Raw genomic sequence first — 22,508 nt, forward strand, 5'->3', positions numbered from 1 at the left:
CAATTTGCTTAGAAGTTTAAAGCTTCTCTCTGAATAAAAATGATGTTTCTTATAGCTTCTCAAAAGGATTTTAAAAATGTGCTCAAAAGAAAAGAAAGCAATAAAATTCTCATGTATTTCTCATGCTCCATCCCTCTTAAGAGACAGAGGTTAGCCCAGAAGGATAACAGGACAGGCAGGAAGGGGCATAATTACTCAGTTTATTTACAACTTGCTGCTGATTCCCACATGAGTAAGTGTAAAGTGCAGGAGTAATGAAGTTAGAATGCAGTTGAAATTAAAAAATAAAATATCAGGTACTGGCTTCTAACAAAATTACTACTCTGTCTTCTAGAACAAGTGAGTCTTTGTAAAAATTATTGGAGGTGAAGCTAACATTCAATTACAGCTAAGTAAGGTCTGACCCCTTTTCCCTTTACAGGTACAAGAAACACTAAAAGATTACAAAAAGCTATCTCCTGTAGTGTCAATACAACATGGACTGGCACAACTTCTTAGTTGGCTGAGAAAGTTTCCATAAGAAAGGAAGTCTAATTTGAGAAGTCATCCTTTGTTTCCTGTCAACAGCTTAAGGAAAGGGAGGGTGGAAAAAAAAGGAAGTATTTTTCCATCACAAAGTTTTCCTGAGGATTTTCAAAGGTATGCTGAAAGCCATTAAGAATCTCAAAAGCACAAGCTTTTTAGCTGAATGGCTCTGCTTTAACTCTCAGCAGAGGGACCATCCCAGATACCTCTATTAGATACAAGAAATAGCCATCAATTAGCCAACTGCACATTCATGACTCCAACTACAGGACAGCTCCAAATCATTAAAACATCTGAATTTCCACTTACAAGTTATAAATAGATTTGAAATAGATTAAATAGTGACAATAAATACAGCAAAACAAGAAATACTCTAATGCATGAAGTTGAGACAGTGCAATATCATTCAAGTTAATTATGAAATAATGAAATTGCAAAGAATGAAAGTTACCAATCTCTGCAAAGAGCATTGGATTATGTAAATAGACACCAGAGTCCTTTTCTCCAACACAACAAATTAAAAGAAACATTTCTACTATAGCACATGAGTGCTAGAATTAAAGAGACCCATTCTCCAGTAAAAGCGCAAAGCCTATTAGAAATTCTGTGGTAATGCACAGCAACACATGCATAGTGACACATCCAATTTCTTAACTGACAATACATGATGTAAAAACCAAATAACCATCTAGCTTGTATATCCAATTCATTATCATATAGAGACTGCCTTTCCAGAAACATATTGGAAAAAATGGATTTCTCTTCTGAAGACTGTTAGCATGGTTCATCTTTACACATCCTTTGCAATGTTTCATTCAAGAAGCCTACAAGTTTCAGGCTTCCTCTTCTCTCTACTCATCCAGTATTATCCAGCTTGTCATACAGCATTATGTTCATATCACATTTTAAATGCAAGACACAACAAGCAGATGTTGCACCAGCATCCAAGCACTGCAGTATACTGCAAAGAATGGAAGCAAATTTACAGAAGAAACACAATTATGAATACAAAAAAATTAAAATAGAAGTGCATTCTAAAACTGCAATATCCCCTTTAATATAGAAACATTGTAGGTTCCAGTCCAGATCCAATAACATCCAAGAACTTAACATCTGAAAAAGGTTTCAAGACTGGGATATTGGACATGGGTGCTTATCTAACCAGGAGACAATCACAGTTTGCGACCTTCACATTTCCATAAATATATAGAAATAGAATTCTGAGACACTCCAGAAGATACAGTTTCAGTCATGTTGGATGGCTGAGTGTCCAAGTCAAATACCATTTAAAGAAGACAGAACTTCAATTGCAACGAATGGCTTGATGTAGCAAGCTTTTTCAAACCACATCTTAAGTTCTAACTGAAATTCAGCTGGACAAGTGAGTGACAAATGCTTTCCAGAAGCATTGTATCCATGTTTTCTACAGACATTCAATAGGCAAAACCAAAGGTGATTACCACGAAATGCAAGTCCAGAACGTGACCTACCACATCTAGGAAAAAATACTTGCAAGTATCTATCAACTCAAGCTTCATTTTGGAAATTAACTTCTAGACAGTTTAAAATCAAATTATTTGTATTTCCTCCACAATTAACAAAATTAATAAAAAAATCAAACTGATGAGCTTCCAACTACTTTAAGACCAGTTTGTGAGTCGTAAGACAAGAAATTTCCTGTTTTCAAATATCTTGTGAATGAGTATATTTACATGGACACAAAGTACAACTCAGTCTTGAATAATGGCAATGAGATCAAGTGACAGGGAAGGGAAAGGAAGAATCAATGCTTTAAACAGGAATTACTGTAATGCAGAGCAATTCAAATGTTTGCTAAACAGATTTCAGGTTTAAATAGAAACCTACTACATACTCTACTTGAACTTAAAAAGGAAACTAGATTAGACTATAAGTACCAATGGAAATTGTTTCTGAGACACTGCACAACAGAAGGAGTCAGGTTGCTGTCAAGTCTTGCCATGTTTAGATGCAAGTACAGATTATGCTTAGGAGGATGAGTTTGTTTATTAACACATAACAGTATTCATCATTTGTGCTAACAGATACAGAAAGCCATTAGCACTTGAACTTAGACACATCAAGTAAAAAAAGAATACCAAGATAAATATACCTTATAGCTCAGTACAGATGGCAAGAAAACCAGCACCAAAACAAAAAAAAAAATCCAACAACCCAACACAAGTCAAAATACTCTCTTTCTTGGTGTAAGCCTATTCACTGAAGTAACAGATAAAAGAGATATTTGAGAAAAATGGATGGGGATAACACAACTGAGAATTTAGCATCACTTTCATTTCTTAGATAGTATATTAAATAGTTATTGCCTATTCATTTCTAGTGGGTATCAGAGACAAGTCTTTACTAAGGGCTGATCTTAAGTGAAAAAGTACCCTTTTTATGAAGCTTTGCTAATGACACAGGCAGGAAGACAAATACTGAGTAACAACATCAGCAATAGCAGCTGCAAGGCACCTCAGACAGATTGTTTCAGACTCTGTGAATTAGTCACCTTTACTGATGCTAACACGAGACAGCAGTAGATTCATAATTATTTCTAGTAAGTCAATTTTCTATCAAGGGTACAACACAAAAAGAGAAAGTTAAAGGAAGTGCTGGAATTTTCCCTGACATTATGTACAATGCAGTATTCGAACAAGGTAGAAGTAAGCAGGCAAAAACTGAAGTTTGAATGAGCATTCAGTCCTATTCATTGATAAACTTAATAAACCAACACCTACTACTCATTTCATTTACTGATCTTTGCCTTTGTTTATTACTTCTTCCCATAATTTCTTTTCCACTAAACAAGCATAGAATTTCTCAAAGTAATAAAAGCTGCACCTGAATGTATTAAAAGAACTTGCAAAGAAACAAAAGCTGTTTCAAAGCACCACCTGGCTTACCCATTAATCCTCTTCCCTGTCCTTCTAGTTTTAAGATACTGTACAACGAAAGCAGGAAGAACACATTTTGGAAAAGAAAGGTACTCCACTACCTTCATCCTTTGCTAGATGAACAGTACTTTGTCATGCATTTCCACTTCCCTTCCACCCAGAGCTCTCCTATCCTTGTGATCTGAAAAAGGCAGCCTGTTTTTCAGCCAAATACCCAGAAAAAGGCTTCAATTATACTGTTCACCTGCTATTTTAGATTGAACCTGGAGCAAAAACTGACAGAAGAAAAGCTTGCTGCATTGAAGGAAGGAAGTACATTGATTGAAAATGATGACTGAAATTCAGTGGCAATAATGAGTATGACAACAATGGCTATAATTCCCCATATTTACTCATTTTCTAGCATACATGTTAAAAGCCACTAAAATGCAGTTTTACGTAATGACAGCTCAAACCATCCAGTACTGTCAAACATTTCTGATTAGAAAGTTTTTAAGAGCTTTCAGATTTGTGCTAAAAGTCAGTCATAGGAAGTCACACTTCACAAATTAAAATGCACAGAAGACCACACTAGCATATTTCTTGTACTTGCATAACATTTTTTATAAAGTTATCCATCTCACTAATCACATTAGCATATAAATCCAGAAAATTATTATTTGATAATATTAAGAGAACCATGCTTGACAATTTCACATAACACACAGAAAAAACTATATTTTTGAAATGTTTCCTATGACTGTTTCCAGAGAAGACCTAAATACAGGCTTAAGGTCTGGCCTCATTCTGTGGGAAATAACTTAAAGATTTTAATACTTGCACAAAATGTATTGCCTCAACTACTTTCAGAAATTGCTTCTAAAACCTAACACATTCCACCATGAAAAAAACATTTTCACTTTATTCTGTGGAAATGATTCTGTAGTTATATTAAGGTGTCAAATTACTGAAGAGCTCAGTAAAGGAGAGATATGCTGTGCTTTAAATCATAACACGGATCACTATTCACTGACACCCATGTTCCAAAAGGCCAAATTTTAAAACTCCAAATATTTATGAAGGCTTTGAGCAAGAGTTAACATCAAAATACATTGCTGGTAAAAACTCAAGCAATACATATGCTGAAAATATGAAAGTTAAAAAGACATGTTTTTATGATACTAATTTCAATGTCTCAAAGCAAAAATGCTCCACCCAAAATCACTGAGTTGCAGAGAATGTTTTGCAACTATGGCCTAATTCTTCAATAGCTACATTTCAACTCTGAATCCAGAGTTCTATGGTTCTAAGTTTTGGAGCTTAGCTAGGACCTGTAGTTAGACTATTGCAGTTCTTTAAAATTTCTTTTATGCTCTACATAAAACAGTGTAGACTTTCTTAATTTCAACATGTTCCACTGCAGGGTAGGGGGAAGAAAAACAAAAGAAATCTTACAGTCAGAGATTGCAATTGCTGTCCCAAGACTCAAACAATGCAGATGAGATACTTCTACAATATATATATATGACAAGAATCATCAAACTTTTGACCAACATTTGAATGTACAAGACTGGAAGTGCTTTAACTGCATGTACACTACAAAACAAAACCACGTAGACGTGTAAAGATGTGTCCATAGAAACACAGTGGACACAGATTCACATGAGAGAAATGTGCTTATTATTAAGAAAAATAAAGAAACTGTTCCAATTACAACATATTTCTAAAATACAGTCAACAGCATTATAATGCATTAATAACTCACAATTGAAAAATTAATTACTAAATTATTCAAAAGACATGTCATTAATAGCTGTTCTTTTCCTCTTTTGCTGTCCCATCCCTTTTTTAGATTCTTACCAATAAACACTGGATACTCTAAATATAGGAATAATAAATATTAGAAAACTATCAGTTTATGAGACTGAAAATTAAGTCTGCTTCACCAAAATTCCAACTTTGTTGCTGTACTCACATTCCCTTCCCTAGGAGTTTTAAGTTACAACTTGCTCCACCACAAAAAAATGATTTGGAATTGTGAAATGTTGCCCTGATCTGATGTTAGAGTAAAGCATTAGGATGGCATAAACTGAACAGCCATGATCATGATCATCAGACTAATAAGGTGTTTTTTTTTTCTCCTGGAAAATATTTAATAATATTTTACTATATTCTAATGTGTGCATCAAAAAAAAAAAATCTTTGATACTGCTCTTCCTTACCTCCCACTCTTTAGCAGCATCTTCAGTACTCAATTCTTCACTAGTTTCAGGCTCATCCTTCTTTTTTACCACTATAAATCCAGGTTCCCGAAGAGACTCCCCAGTGTCTTCTGCATATATTTCTGGACTCCACTGGATAAAGAAGACATACAAGTGATCTGTCCTAGAAAAGTCAAGTTATGACACAGAAAAAAAAATAAGGTAAATTTGTGATGTTTAATAATATTAAGCATTTAAAGTTAAAATAAAAATATTATTTCACATTATACTAGATATTAGAGACAAATTTGAAAAAAAACCCTAGCTGGTTCTTTATTTTTTTTTTTAGTTTTTAAATATATGAAGATGACTCTGGAGAAAAAAAAACAGGAAGCAAGTTGGCAATGGATTAGGTGTGATTTCACATATAAGTATGATCTTTCAACCACTTCTGTCCCATTGCATACCTCTGCTTAAAATTGAAATGACTCCCAAAATAAAACACAAAGACTTTTTAATCTTATTTAGAAAGAGTTACATAAAGCCAAACAAAATTAGAATTTGAAAAATGTCTGCATGTTTGCTTTCCCTATGAAGAACAACTGACCACTTCCAACATATAATCAGAATTATAGAAATTGTGGAAAGTACTACAGATGTGGGGGAAGACTGCTGAAAGCACGCAGATGAATATATGAATCATAAAAACAAACTACAGGCTATTCTAACTATAATAAGTACCAAGATTCAAAGTTAGTTTATTTTAAGTTATGTGCCACAAATTACACTATTCTTCAGTTAGAAGGGCAAAATCACCTAAAATCACAGGAGGAAATTATTTGTAATCCTAACAGATGTCAGTCTACCTTGTATTTGCTGCAGGTGCACAGACAGAGCACTCAGGAAAAGGACTTGTAATGCATCCACTGGTATCTCTTGATCATGGAAAAGAGAGTAAGAGCTAGAGCTTCATGGCTCTGGTTGCAAGACTTTGAATATTCCTTATGTCTTTCTCCAGAGATATTTGCTATATCTGGGTATTGTATTAGCATGAAGAATAATATATGAGCCTTTTCTTCTCTCTTCCTTAATAATCTTTGAAAAAACTGAACACTTGAAGAACAGCAAGAGATACAGAATTTCAAAGTTTCTCAAAAGTGCAGTTATATTTTTAATGTACCACTGCCCAAAAAATTTCTGCACACAGGTATGTAGTAACAGCCTCTGAAAAGGGTCAGTTATCCAGAATCACCCTTGTTAAGACTGAGGCTCCTGAAGAACAATGATAAAAGGGGAAGGAAAAAAAAAAAGGAGGAGGCAAATCTTCCTCTGGCAGTAGCAAAGAATAAAACATTCTGGAAGTATAAGTTTAGGTAAATTCTATCACAGAAGTCCAAAGCAAGAGGCTGCAGACTCCTCATGGACTGAATGAGGCATCAATCTTAAGTTGTCATGCAAGTATGAAAGCTTTTTAAGTTCTGATTTTAGCTCTTCAAGAACTTTGAGTTATGTATAATTATAGCAGTTAGAAAAAGGACATGATACTTGATGCTTAAGGAACTACAAGACTTTCCTTCCCAGACTGGCTCCTTTGAGAGAAAGAACACTGAAATAATGCTTTTCTCTCTTTGTAGCACTCGGTGACACAGACAACTGGATTGGCACTAAGTACTTTCATCTATGCAGACTAGCACTCAGAAAGGTCAACACCAAATTAAGAAAATGAACTCCCCACTATGAGAACATAGCTTTTTCTTTACAAAAAACATAGGACACACATTGAATGAATAAAGAACTGATACTGATAGTAAACTACCCCGTTCAGTTAGAGAGAGAGAGACTGAGAGAGAGATCCTTCACAGATGAAAATAATTTCCAAGGAAGTCAGTACAGGCTGAAAAAATAAGAAACCTTTCTTCCAAAATATGTGATCAATTCTGCTTTATGCTGAAGGTAAGTACTTGCTACATTAGAAAATGAATCAAAGAGACAGTGATCGTTTTAATCAACTAATCCTTACACCATTGCCATATAAGAAACATTTATCTGATTTCAAATTAAATACGATACCTCTAGAACAAGCATATTTGAGTTAACTATAACCACAAGAGAACTCCTGGCCCAGATAGGATTAACAGCAGCAGAATTAGTGGGACAGACCTTTGACTCAAAACTTTGCATCCTCTTTACCACTTAAGAGGTGTTTAAAAGCTGGTGAGTGAAATCACTACCATGGACTCAATTCTACCTGTTGGATAAGTATAATACTTGATATACTTTCAGTCCATCACACATTTCCATCCACAGTGGACATAAAAAGACTACTGCCTTTCTTGTTGCAGCCAATTTCAGTATAAAATAATTTTAATTCTGTAATCAACCTTTTCTCCTTTAGATTAAAGAACCCCACTTACTTCTAATTTTCCTTATATGTTACACTTTCTAGGCATTAAATAGTCTTGCTGTTTTCCTCTGGACTCTCTCCAATTGATCCATATCTGTCCTCACTGCAGTGCCCCAACTGGACATTCTATGCCATTCAGCTCAAAAGAAAAGACGAAAAAGTGACTTGATCATTGTGGGTAGGTATTTACACCAGATGACAACTAATATTTTTTTTGTTTCTTTCTTTTCTCCCCACTCTTTGACAAGGATGTAACACCCCTAAAAACCAATTTTGGGCTGAAAAGAAGTCACAGTTTCCTAGCAGTAAAAATAATCTCAGAATACAAGGCTGTACCAGTGAGTGAGCATGAACAATCTCATGTCTTTGAGTGAGTTCAACAAATTCAGGTATTTTTCCAGTAGACATGCTTAAGGTGGCTTATGGAAAGGTTTTACCTTCCATATACAAGGTAAGACAAAAGAACCCCAGCTAGCTCTTCTGAACTCAGAGAGGATTTTTAGAAAGTTTCCAAATAATGAGAAGCACAGATAAAGACAAAAATTTTGCTGCAGAATTTATTTCCTCCACCAGACACCACTTGACTCTTTCTTCTGTTATTTACTTGCTACAAACAAGAGGCTAAACAGTATAATAAGAAACTACTTGCCAAACTCCCAAGTAACTCAAGTAAATCAGTAAAATGTCTCTAAGATAATGAGGTACTCCAATGGCAAATACAACGCAAGCCAATCAACATCTTCAGACATTGACCCTTTTTTGTGATCACTTAAGAGAGATTCAGTTGCTGCAAAATTTTGAATGGTGCAGAAAAAATGAAAAGCTCAAACATCTACTGGCAATCGCTGATTTTTACAGTTTGCCTCTGTCTTACCTTTCTTGTGGAACAGCAAACCAGTACTCATGTTTTTTGTCCCTTTGTGCATACTGTTGCATTGTTGCACTTGCTTGAGAAACAAATGTTTTTCTCATGGGTTTTCCAACCCTGAGACACAGAAATTTGTGAGATCGATGCCGTCTTTTTTCTTTCATAACAGAAGAACCTAATAATAAAGATAAAGTAAGCTGTCCACAAGGTACTAAAGAGCTTAACAAAATTATTAATTAATTTTATAATAGACAATTGAGGGATATAGGACATTTATGTAAGTAAGTAATGGGAGATGACATAAGTAGTAATAATAACCTGTTTTGTTATGAACATCAGAACAGCAGAATTAACTTCAGAGTACAACATACTAAATTCTAACATTAATTTCTGCTTCCAACGACAGATCACATTGTTACAGCACCTCATCCATGGAAGTATTCAAAGTATTCTTGATGCATACTCTCAACACTGAATCACCACCCTCCCACTATTAAAGAGTATCCCACATACATGAAAATGATGTTATGTTAGATGTGTATTTTGGCTTGATTCACATGTGTCAGAGATGTTAGTTACTTATTATTTACAAGGGAAAACATTCTGGCCTTACTGATACAGGATTAAGATGAATTTTATTTTTTTAGCTATATCAAACACCTCAATGGTATGAACACCACCTCAGGATGAAGGATACTGGATTTTGCAGTACAGGATTTTTCTCTCTGGTGGTATATTTAATTGAACTCAAAGAATTATATGACTGTCCTCAAGGTCTGAATTGTCAAGTCAGCACAAAGTAAAATAAGCCTTCTTAAACTTTTTTCTTTACTAGATGATTTGCCAAATCCTCCAGTTACAAGAGACTTTTTTTATAGCAAGAAAGGAAAATGTAATTTTAAGAGTTATTAGGATCAGTTATGACAATAAAGGGTTTATCCTAGCTCTGGTATTATATGTACATACAGATAAGTTTCAGTTTCCCAGGACACATTTTTCTTTACCACTAAGCACAGAAAACATCACCTTCTTGCTCTATAAACATTTTCTCAATAAGATTTTTACCATGAAGTTTAGAACAGCACTGTTTCACAAAAGACTATTTTTTTCCTATTAACTATTTAAATGTGGGACTCCTAATTTTCAGCCATGCTTTCAGTCAACATTTTAGAATTATACCTGCACTATATAGTACAGGAAATTAGCCATGATAACATGCATTGTTTGGAAGTATTTTATTAATGTATAAACTCAAAGGTAAATTGACAGATTAAAAAAAACACTAAAAAGAAACAAAAATAAACAAAAAAGCCTGTTTCGTAGGAGTGGTATGCAAACTCTGTGCCAGTGTTAGATAAATACTCTTCAATGATTTGGCATTTTCGATTTTGGTCCTTCAGAGGCAGCAGATTAGGACTTCCCTGAGCTCAGAGAAGTGGGATTATGGTTCCAGCTATCACATAAAGTAAAACCAAACAATTTAGCTCTGCCCCAAGTCTCAAAATGACTATTTCAGATGCTTTTTTAAGTAAGCTCTCCAATATCTTCTTTTCAATTTGATATAGAATTATTGAGAAAAGGTTTCAGCAATGGCTACTGCGTCTCATTCTTCTTGTCTTTCCTTTAAATGTCTGCCAATATTCAGCTAAACTGTAAATATTTTGACATGTTATCATTAATGATATTTTAACTTGTTTTTACACACACAAAATTAGAGATTGTTATAATTTCTCCAAAGTATCAACCACATCTAGCTTTATTTCAGTTCACTGGTTAACAAAGGTGTCTATAAAAACAGAAGCTTGGGCACCAAGAAAAAATGTAGATACAAGTGAGACCTTTTTAGTTATTCTAAACTTGATGTGTCTACTCATAAGTATTTACTTGCATTGCATGACCTCAACATTCAAAACAAACATTCAGCTCATTAATTCCAAACTCACACACCCGACTTCTTCAAAGTTCAAAAAACAATAGCTCTCAAAACCTAAATTCTCAAAACTGACAGAAAAGAGAAAAAATTCAACTAAGTCCCTGCTATATGAAAGGGACAAAAAGACTGCCTAGGTAAGTTATTGATCCAAAACTCATAATATGACTACTTCAGCATTTTATTTTGAGAAAGGCTACTTGAAAGTGTTTACTATATTTCAAATTTTAAATGACCTGATGTTTTTAGTGACCTGCTGCTAACAGATGTCCCATTCATTCTGATGTTTTTCAATAGTTATAAAGCAGATCTATGCTTTTACCTTGGTTCTGTTTCATCATGCCTGTAGAAGCTTCACAAAATCTATCTAGATTGAGAAATATTACTTCATAATTTATTCATTTATTTGCATTCTGCTAATACAACAAGCAAGAATAAGAGATGGAATATTTCCTACTGAAGTTGGACTGAATTTGTACAAATTTCCAAAAGGCATCTTGTGCTTTTTGTGTTTTTTACTTTGTACTTTACCCCATCAACTTTGAGGGAGGCAGCAGTACTATGTGTACATAAGGTTTCTAGCCAGCACTCTTCTGTAGAACTGTATGCAGACACTTTTTTGGTTATATCTATATTTACTCTGCAAATATACAGATCACATAACAGACGAAAAAAACTGCAGTCAGCCAATGATACAATCTTACAAAAAACCAAAACTAAAGTATTTAATGCTACTGAGTTACAAATATTCATTTGTAAGAGAAGCAGCAATTGTGCCAAAGAACACTTAGTTTTCTAAAACACCTGATTTTTTTTTTAAATGACAGCCAGCAACTACTGCTAGCTGACATCCACCAGAGGTATTAGAAAGTAGTATTAGTAAGTATATTAGAAAGCAGCCAGAAGTATTAGAAATACTTCTAATATTTAGGGCATAAAAGACAAATTTATCACAGAATTATGTACGTATTCAGCTGCTTCAAATTTCAAAATTCAGTTACTTCCTTAAAAGAAAAACACTCCAACCCAAAAAGCCAACATGCAAGAAACCATTATATAATATTTTGAAGTGTAGATGAACTTCTGTTAACCAAAGAAACAAACAGTTCAGTTGTCTCTATTAGTAAGATGGGAAGACATCAGAAAGTAACTTGTGAATTTTTTAGAAAGCAAATTCAAATTCACCCAGAAGTGTATTGAAGTTGTTTAAAGGCACAGCACATTTCATGGTATGATAAAAACTTGAACAGACTTTAAGGGTAACTTCCAACTAATAATCCCAGGACCCTGATAATAATCCCAGGACCCTGATCTTTGCAGAAGAATCAAGGTAGTGAAGAAATAAAACCTAGCTGTTCACTGTATCCACAGTGCTAGCTTCCTAATATCCCTTACTTTTCCTGAATCAAGCTTTTTGGATGCTTAACATTGTTCTAGTCATCATCAAAGTAAGACAAGATGCAAGTGAAACAGCATTCTGAAAGCATCAAATATTTTCTCCAAAAGTTTATGTAAAGTTTAACTTTAGAGTATCTTCAAGTCAATGAGATACTTAACCAGCACATGGAGAAATACAGTGTACAGAATGAAAAAAATTCAAGATTTCCATTAAACTGGAGGTTAATAGATTTTAAATCTGAAGGTTAATACTGTACCCATAAATACCCACTGACTCACCTCCTAACCGCCCATCTCCTGCAGATACAGCTTTCTGGCTGATCTCTTTTTGTGAATCCTGGTGCATGTTTTCTCTTTGTTGCTTTGTTTGTTGCATAGTGTGGGTCTTCCAGAGCTTGCGGAGTTCTTCAACTTCTGCCTCTGAGTCTTGACTTTGCTCTCCCACTACTTTTCCTTTACTAGGTGCCTCTTTCTTTTGAGAGTCTGTGGTATCTTCACAACCCGGACATTCCTCTTCCATCTCATTATCTGCTTTTTTTCCTAGTGAGGAACCCTGATCCTTGCCTACTTCTGTCTCCTTGCTGCGCTCCTCACTACCCTGTGATCTTTGCAAAGACTGCTGGAGGACATCTGCAGTGTTTTCTCCAGATTCTTGTCCCCCCTTTAAAGACATTTTAGCACTTTCTGAACTTAAGTGGGTACCAAACTGTTTAACACCTACAACCATTTCGGCACTGGGCTTTAAGTCACTGGCAGCTTCATTGGAGTCTGCAATGACTGTTAAACATTCAGCACTAGTCTGGTTTATTGTTTGGACAGATTCCGATGATGCTCCAGAAGATTTATCTTGTCGAAGCTCATCTGAGGAAACAAGTTCCTCCCGTATTGGAGAGAGTTCTGATTCTGTGAATACATCTTCTGAAAGAGACTCCTCTGTGCTTCTTGGGGCAGTACTAGCACTGTCGTTGCCCGTGTCCCGAACCCTGGAATCCGTGTCATCTGCATTGCTCTTCGCAGCCTTCTTGGAATGGCCAAGTTCCCTTACTGATAGCTGCTCTACATCTCTGTTGAGCAAAATAAGAATCTTGTTATAACAGGCACCTCTAAAGTATCAAGCTCTTTTCTTCACTGTTTTGATCAAGCTCTTAAAAGAAACAAACACCCTAAAAACCAACTTAATCCAGAGCATTAGTAATAAACAAGCATAAAATGTGATACCATAATGGTAAACGTGGCTGAACTTTTGCCAGCACAACACAGCAGGGACTTCCCAAGTTCATGACATTACTTTCACAACAAACTCTCCTATGAAACTAACAAGATTGTGAGAGGCACTGAAAGCGTAAAAATAAAATAAAAACCAAAGTAAAACAAACAAAAAGCTACACAAAACCATAATCTCTAAAGGAGAAAATCATCCACAGTTTTTTAGGTTTTGTCTCCCGAAGCAGTCAGTACAATTGTACAGACATGTCCCACCCTACAAGGAAGCTGACACCTAGCTCACAGGTAAGACATGAATGGCAGAAATCACCTGGTCTAACCTCAGATATCAAAGCCAGTAAAGGCAGAACAGTGGGAACCATCAAAGTATATCTCACTCTTCTGCCCATAGAAAATACCTGAAACAGTGTTTAGTGTCTTCAGCAGGTACCTAACTTTGAGGATATCATTGTTTGGCAAAATAAACCCCAAACTACTTGATAAAACTGAAGATGCTGATAAATACTGTAAAAAAAGGCAAGCATAAAAATTTATTTTACCAAGAGGAAATAATCTTGCTTAAACCTGCCTTTCAAAATAAACTAACTAGAAATTCTATGACTTTTAGAAGAGGAAGACAAGAAAGGTACTATGAACACGCTCAAGTAAACCTACAGAACTCAAGCTTTTGTCTGTTGTCAAAAAACCTGGGCAGTACACAGCCATCACAAAAAATTCTCATATTTAAACTTACTTGTGACTAGAGTTCTCAATGTCAAATTCTTTGCTATCAGAAGCATCCCAGCTCTTCCATTATCTAGTACTAAATGCTTTTAAGAAGCTTGTACATTATTCTCTGTTTTGAAGGACAATAAATTCACTCCACAGTCTCATAAAACTTACATTGTATTACTGAGATGCTGTTGAAGTTCAGGATGTTTGCAAAGCACATGCACCATCTCATCTAAGCATCAACATGAAACTTGAAGTAAGCTTTAGCTGACTGAATGATTTTGCTTACAAAGCATGTGGATTCAACTTTAGAATTCATTACCTATTAGACTAGGCCATTTCTTTAAATTTGCAGGATTATGCTCATTATAGGTGCTCTTATAGAAGCACAATGTAAGGTTCATGAAATCCATAAAACATACAGTTCAGTTTTAGCAGATGGTGGCTTATATATAGAAACCATACAACATGAAATTTTAGTTCTAAGAACCAAAGCATCCATTTGACTTATAACCATTTTCCATACCAACAATCTGAATACTGAAAATAAGATTGCTTTCCCAAGTTTAAGCAGGCTTGACAGTTGGAAAAATTGTGAGAATAGAAGGAGGTTAACTACAACAGCAGAATATGTAGGAAAAAAAAACCCCATGATTTGAGTGTCAAATACCTCAAGACACATGGGTCTTGTCAGATCTAGATGAAGATGTTTGGACTTCTGTTTAGACTTATAAGATTTTTGTTTTCCCCCAAATGTACAAATATGCCTCATATTTAGCTAAGGCACAAAAGTGCAGGGACTGAAGAAAATGCTAGCAGCTAGTGTTCCATGCACTAGTTCATACAGCTGACAAGAAAGATAAATCAAATTGGGCATACAGGCCTCTGAATGCAGAGTATGACCTTTTATTAGCAGACACGTTTTCATTCCACATGCTTTCATATTATAAACAAAAGAGAAAATGCATGTGCTACAAGAGCACAAAAATCAATAGCATCTTTAAGTCATTAACAAACTAAGCATTTTAGAAAAATACTTGTTTTGCAACTGCATAGAGTTATCCAAATCTTTCCACTGTCTATCAATTGAAATAGGAACTGTGAGCTACTTTTTAAAACTCAGTCTGGAAAATAAACTTCCAGAAAAAAAATATGCTGAAGGCATCATCATTCTACATCAAAAGCCCCAAAAGTACTGCTGTAGCAACATGTATTTCAGTTGCCCTTTCAACAGACACATGACATTGGGCAGCAAACAAGACCATGCCAAGATACCTGTTCATTCCCAGGTTTATGACAAAACTGAGCTCATAAATGGTATGAGGCAAGTTACTATTTCTGCGTGTCCATACAGTTAAGATTATCAAGAAAGATGTGCTTAGGGTACTGCCTACTTAAACTGTAAGAGGATATTTTTATGAGGCACTGATTATCTTAAAAAATGTAACTATTTTAAGTAGGGTATAGCATTACACATCAAGCAAACAGCTTTTCACTCTCCTGGTAAAAGAAGCCCACTTCCCTACAGCTAGATAATTGAGGCACTCTGCAAATGTTTGTGCTTTACGGGCTGTGAAAGGTAAAGGTGGCATGATTTGTTTTTAATTTTTTTGGATTTCAAGATAAAATCTATCTTTTTATGATGACAATATAAAAGCTCGTCATAGAAAAACCAGAGACAATGGAACAAAGATTTCTCTAATGCTCTTCAAATTTGATTTTAAATGCCTGCTGCACTAAACACCAGTGCTTAGACTCACCAATCCAAATTTACTGTTTACTCCAAAAAAAGACTATACCTAAGGTGAATATGCAGTCATAAAGGGAGAAAAACATACTCCTAGGCCCAGGATAATATATACAAATCTTAGAAAATTAGTTTAAATCATTTGTCAGAGCAACAAGATTGAGAAGCAAGTGAAAAATGCAAAATAATAAAAATTTTTACCTAAAATTGTCAAAGCTGCACTTTCTTATTTTGAATACCAGTTTTTAAATCATTGAAGAACCAAACAACATTGACTACTGTTTCCATAGTGGGGAAAGGGCAGAAGAAATTATGTGGTACTGCACATCTCTATAAGAGACTACTGGAGAAAATTGGTATCCATGTATACAGAAGAAGATTTATCCTGCATCATATATAGGATGTGAGAACTGAAGGCAAAGCAAACTTCCTACAGGATCTTTCCAAGCCAATCTTTGATATTCTTTCCTAACAAGAAAAAGAAGGAAAATGCTGGTTTGCTAGTTTTGTATGGTCAGCAATGTGGCTACAGGTCAGATTTACTCAAAGCTTTACAAATACTGTTCTATCTTACATGCTTAATGACTCCTTAATTTTGCTGTCCACAATTTCCTTATACAGAGCAGCTGACATCACTTCTTCCATTGGACACATGATGCCATATTCTTCACAGCCATTCTCTTGGACCAGAGGATCCATTTTATGAGGATCAAACATTATATTATTTGGCGTCACTAGCAGCACACCATTGACCGTACCCTAAAATGAGAGGGAAAAGAAGTGGTAATTTTTCTCCTTCAAATTTCAGCTTATTCTTCATTTTTCAGTGAGAAAAAGGTGTTTTCTATTTTTATTTTAATAAAGCCATTTTTAATTTATTTTTAAGCAAGCTGTTATGCTACTAAGTCACTGTTAAACACAAGAAACTGTAACTTTTTCTGGGGAAGCAAATTAATACAACTTGCTTTCCCAAAATAGAACAGTTTTATTCCTCACAAGTAATCAATAACTGGTTTTAGTAACATAAGAGAAACCTTACACACTGAAGAACACACTAAACAGCTCCTCTGAGATAAGGAGACATCCTTCCCATATAACCACAGGGGCTTAACTGGTAGGTTTGAAAGCAATTTTTGTCTAAAACTTGACTCTTAAGTATTCTGTCTCACTTTCTAGTATTTATTTAGAGAGACCTTAAAAACCTATCATTTATCCTAATTTATTTTACACAAAAGTAACAGAGAGGCTGATACAAATCCTTCTAACTTAATGGACACGATGACTGAGAAATATATTTACAGAATGAAACTAGAATAAAAAATACTCAAGATTAAAGACGAAACTTTGGATGGTTTTAATCACAATGATACTACTACAGTACACAAATGCAAGTAGAGCTTAAAATTTAACTATGAAAAACTTTGAGGTTTATATTCATACTATGAATTGTAGGGTTCTTATACAATACAAGTATAAAAACAAAATTAATTTACAATATGTTCAACTCTGAACAAAAAAGTTAGAAACACATGCAAACAGTAATTGCCTGCTAAAGAAATTAATTTAGCTGTTGGAACAGTGGAGTTTGAGCTAAAACTATGAACAGCAGAAAACCTAGCTTTAAGTAGAGTGACAGGAACACTTCAGTTACAGATCTTGACTCCTAAAGACTTTACAAATCTTGTCAGTCATTCCAAATTTTCACGCAAGAACTCAGTTCACATGCTGTTGAAGGAATTAAATATTTACCTTACTGATAAAACATTCATAACTATTATTAAGGGTGTGTATTGGAGGAGACTGTTTTCAATTTGGTTTTGAGAAGGCATTAGCACAGCACAAACACAGATACAGTTCTTCTAAACTCGAGAAATTTTGTTCCCAGGTGATGGTTGATGACCTTCACAGTACGAAACCAAGATACCAACCAGTAAAAACAAAAGTGCAAGTTATAAAAAAACCCCAACCAAAGCAAAAGTGTTATTAAAGTCTCAACAATGACCAATGTTATTTCTAGTACAGAAAAATGAAGACATGTCTCAAAAGCAGCCCAAGCATCTGTGTTTGAGTCTTTTAGTCATTCAGTGCTTAATCAGATTTCATACACATCTTTTAGAGTGCAACACGTATGCTGAAGACTTTGAAGTCAGCAGAAGACAGCTACATAATTCCAAGGTGTTTAAAGTACTGAAACAAGGCTGTTATGGCCATTTCTTTCCTAGCCCTGTATTGTGGAAATGGACTTTCAAGATTGTCCTCCAAGAGGACAACTGTCAAGAGAAGTCTAGATTTTGTTATATCTATTGTAGTCTAGAAAACAAATTGAACAAGAAGTCAATGAGTCTACTCAGAATGACTGCTTCCCTTTTAACAAATATAACTTCTGTCAATTCAGTGCATAATTAAAACAAAAAAGCAACAGCTTTTCTACATCTGAGCTCTTTCATCAATGATCATGAAAATGGAATTTCATTAATACTCTCTAGATCTGACCCAGAAATTGTCATAGTCTTGCTCGCAGTTGGATTAGATGATCACTGTAGGTCCCTTCCAACCAAAATATCCTACTCTGTTCTTTCACTGCCCAAATACTGCATGTGGATCTTCAAAACAGCCAGGCTGAAGAGAAAACAGTAAGGTTGTATGACTGCTCTATCTGAAGGATTTAAGTGTTCAACACCAACTTCCACAATTAGGTATTACTCAGTAGAAAAAAACAGTAACTGAGCTCACTAGAGAGCTCTTCATTTCCAGAATAATACGGTCCTCATTTGTCTGCTATCTCATGAACCTTTCTCGATAAATTAAGTGCACAGGAAGTGCTAAAGCTTTTGAGGCAATAAAGAGATGATATTTTTCTGTCAAGGGATGTGCTGTCACAACTAAGATATCATTTGTGTGAACAAACTCCAATGCTTTATGACTTACTTTCAAGAGCACAGATAAGACTGCCTCAGCTGAAAGCACAGGCACAAAATTGATTAAAGAAAAAAAGCTTCATATGTTTGACATGGCTCGTCTGAATATTTGAGAGTCACATCTTCAGAATAACATGTATGAAGAACCAGTTACACATAAACCACTAATTTCAGTTGTCTTGCTTCACAATCAATCAGTTTTAGCAGTTCAGAAAACACCAACTTACCCCTCCCAAAACCCACAAGCCAGGCTTGTTAGTATCTTAAGCAAACACCATGATATCAAGGACAAAAATCTGTGCATGTGCAAGGCTACTCACTGTATAAGAAAAAGAAGTTTAAGAGACCTTCTATTGTAAACAGAAGCTTCCTAGAGAAGACTGACAATGATCCACCTAATGGCAAAGAATCCCAAACTGGTACATTGAATAGAATTAAGGATTAAAGCTTACCTCTGCAGCCTCAAAGACGCAGCTAGAAATAATAACAGCTTATCTTGACCTTAGAAGAAACCCTCAACACCAATAGGTAGGCAGGTATTCAACATGAAAATTAATTGGAAAGTGTATTTCCATGTAAAATTTACTACAGCAACAGAAATTGAGAATTTAGACCTAGCAGACTTTTATCTGGATTTGACAAAGTAGCTGATCAAACACTTCACTTGCAATTACTATAAGGAAATGAAACATTACAGAGGTATCTTGAAAACAAGAGATTTATAGCACCTTAACAAGAGATGACCTATTTCATCCTTATCTACCTAAAAAGCATAATGCAACAATTCTGGTCCACAAGTTACTAGACATGGTCCACAAGTTACTAGATCAACACCTTAGTATACTTTTCTAGAGAAGAACTGCTGCTCCAAATTAATAAAAATTAAGTTCCTAATAATACACTAATTAGCATTAGTATTTCTGTCACTTTTCATTATTACCTCCAAGGATCACTGAATGTTAACCCAGGTAGCTAAGTAATGCTCAGGTAAGAGCCAGATAAAGAAGCATTTTGTTTGGCTGCAGATTTTAGTTACTCATTTTCAGACATGCCAATGTTTCTGACACTTGCTCTTACAATTTCTATGACTCTTATAGGAAAAATACCTTCTGTCTTTACTACCTTGTTTGCAGGAGTAAAAGTTTCCTTAAAACCTATTACTCAATAGATGTTGTTTCTAGTATGGACAGAAACCAAGTGCTGTTGTTTCTGGGAGGAAAAAAGAACATCAGAACAAAACATACAAGTGGGAGCACACAAGCCTTTAGCCAACTGCTCATTATGCTCAGTCTTTCCTGAGAGATGGGAACTGCAGCAACTTCAGCATTTGAGAGCTAACACCACAGCTTTGCATAAGTCAAGAAAAAATTGCATCTATTCTTTAAAGGAAATACCTGAAACTTTATTTCCTTGTTGGAAATGAAGCATCAGACAGATTTTTATGTTAGCATTCCTAAAATACGCATACTCCAGAACTATTGTATCAGAGTACACAATGATGAACTCCTGAGCATTTTAGTATCATGCACTTATCATTTAAGGCTCTAAAACAACTTTTCTGGTTACTCATATATATTTGTGCACTATGGCAGCAGATGCCACAGTCATATAATAAAATATGCAGGAATGGGTAATAAAGGTGATGCCAGAAAAAACCCCGGAGTATCTCTGTATCAATAGTGTGGCTGGCAGGACCAGGGCAGTGATTGTCACTCGGTACTCAGCACTGGGTACCCACATGTCAAATATTCTGTTCAGTTCTGGATCCCTCAATTCAGGAAACACATTGAGGAGCTGGAGCAAGTTCATAAAATAACAGTTAAGCAGGTGAATGGTCTAGAGATTAAGTCCTGTGAGCAGCAGCACAGGGAGCTAGGCTTGTTCAGCCTGGAGAAGAAGCAGCTCAGGAGGGGCCTAATTACTCTCTATGTGAGAAGAGGTTGTAGCCAGGTGGGCACTGGCCTCTTCTCCCAGGCAACCAGGGACAGGACAAGAAGAAATAGCCTCAAGGTGTGCTAGAGGAGGTTTAGGCTGGGAATCAAGAGGAATTTCATCCCAAAAAGGGATGTTAAGCATTGGAATGGGCTGTCCAGTAAAGTGGTGGAGTCACCATCCCGGGAGGTTCAAGTACTGACTGGATGTGGCACTTAGTGCCATGGTCTAATCACCAACATGGTGATCAGGAAAAGATTGGACTTGACCTTAGAGGCATTTTCCAACCTAAATGATTCTGTAATGCTGTTCTTGGTAAGTAACTTCCAACAAACTAACCTCCCCCGCCATCTTATAAACACCAAAGATGAATGAGAGCCTAGTCTGCTCCCCATATATAATCTCCTTGGTTCCTTGCCTTTGGAGCAAGGAAAAAGTTCCCAAGCTCCTGCTATGACCTGGTTAAGCTACTGAAAATATTTTGAGTGTGAATATATTCTTCAAAGTGAATAATATTATGGGGCTTATTTATGAAAAACAAAGCCCTTATCTACCAATATTAAAAAAAGATGAACCCAGCTTCTCCTTTGTGGGCTATTAAGTTGGGTCTTCAGCCCAGATCCCTTTAAAATGAATCAAATACTCACTCACTTAACATTTCAGAAAAGCTCTTTGACTCAAATTTTTACAAAACCAATTTTTCAATATAGCCACAAGAATTATTTGTGCTAACAATGTTGTTAGAGATCTGCAAATCAGAGCACAAGCTCAAGCAAAAACACTGGACAATGGCATACACGCTACCAACTGCTACATGACTCCAGTCTACTGATGTTTGCTCTAATCTCATTTTCTAGTCCTTGGGAAAAAATAATTTAAAAGATGAACATCTATAAACAACTCAGTGTTGCTACAGAACCCTGGGAAACAGATTTTTAGGGCATCCTCCACAAAATAATCAATGACTTGTTTCTCTTGGACCATAATTACTAAGTAGTTGTTGAGAGAAAAAAATACTATGAAAATGAAATACAAACTAGACTCTGCATGCAGCTACTAAGTAGTTCAACACGATACTGTTACAGGAAGTTCTGGTTCTGGAACAAAACTCCCCAAAACAGCACTTGTAGAAATTACGTTTCCTGTATGCAACAGATTTTAAAGACATGAAGTAAAATTCTGTTCAGTTGAAATTCTGATTTAAGATCCTCAAAGAGAAATGCTAAGCCATTCTATTACTAGAAACCATGTGGAAATTCTAGGTTATTAAAAAAAAAAAATCCCTTGAGTCTTAAAACTGCTCTAGAAAATATTAATCCAGATACATAAAAACATACATATGGAATGTAGATTAAACTGCACATGTAGATATTCAGTTCTGAATCAGTTGTGTCATCTTACCATTAAAATTCCTTACACCTCAGGAAAGGGAAGCTCTAACTCCCATGTAAAACCTGAGATGGAAATCTGAACAATCATTATAAAGGGAGGTTTAAAGCCAAATAATCACATTGGTGAGCCCACGCATTAAGATTAAGCAGCTTAGTAAAATAGTTCTAAGAAAGTTTGAAAGGATTCCTAACAAGAAGTTCAAAGGTAAGTTCTCTAAATAATTCCATTGCATTCTTGAACAAACAAGGTTAAATAAAAACTGTAATTTACGATTTATGAAGCTTTTATCATGAAAATAACATTTCTTTTATGTCTTGTCTCTTGTAGGAGTTTTGAACCTCATCATTATGCTCCTTTTCACCTA

At 35.3% G+C, this 22,508-nt stretch overlaps 1 protein-coding gene across 3 annotated transcripts in view; it reads right to left on the reverse strand.

Moving 5' to 3' along the window:
- The window catches only part of OXR1 (oxidation resistance 1), a 259,837-nt gene that overhangs the window by 25,423 nt on the left and 211,906 nt on the right, over positions 1-22,508 (reverse strand). For all 3 annotated transcript variants that reach the window (XM_058799965.1, XM_058799972.1, XM_058799980.1), the window contains 4 exons: positions 16,477-16,661; positions 12,500-13,284; positions 8,899-9,067; positions 5,642-5,804 (listed from right to left, as the gene is read on the reverse strand). In XM_058799965.1, coding sequence (XP_058655948.1) covers positions 5,642-5,804; positions 8,899-9,067; positions 12,500-13,284; positions 16,477-16,661 — 1,302 coding nt within the window. The remainder of the gene's footprint in view (positions 1-5,641; positions 5,805-8,898; positions 9,068-12,499; positions 13,285-16,476; positions 16,662-22,508) is intronic.

The sequence above is a fragment of the Ammospiza caudacuta genome, chromosome 1 (assembly GCF_027887145.1).
Source record: "Ammospiza caudacuta isolate bAmmCau1 chromosome 1, bAmmCau1.pri, whole genome shotgun sequence".
Classification (NCBI taxonomy): Eukaryota; Metazoa; Chordata; class Aves; order Passeriformes; family Passerellidae; genus Ammospiza; species Ammospiza caudacuta.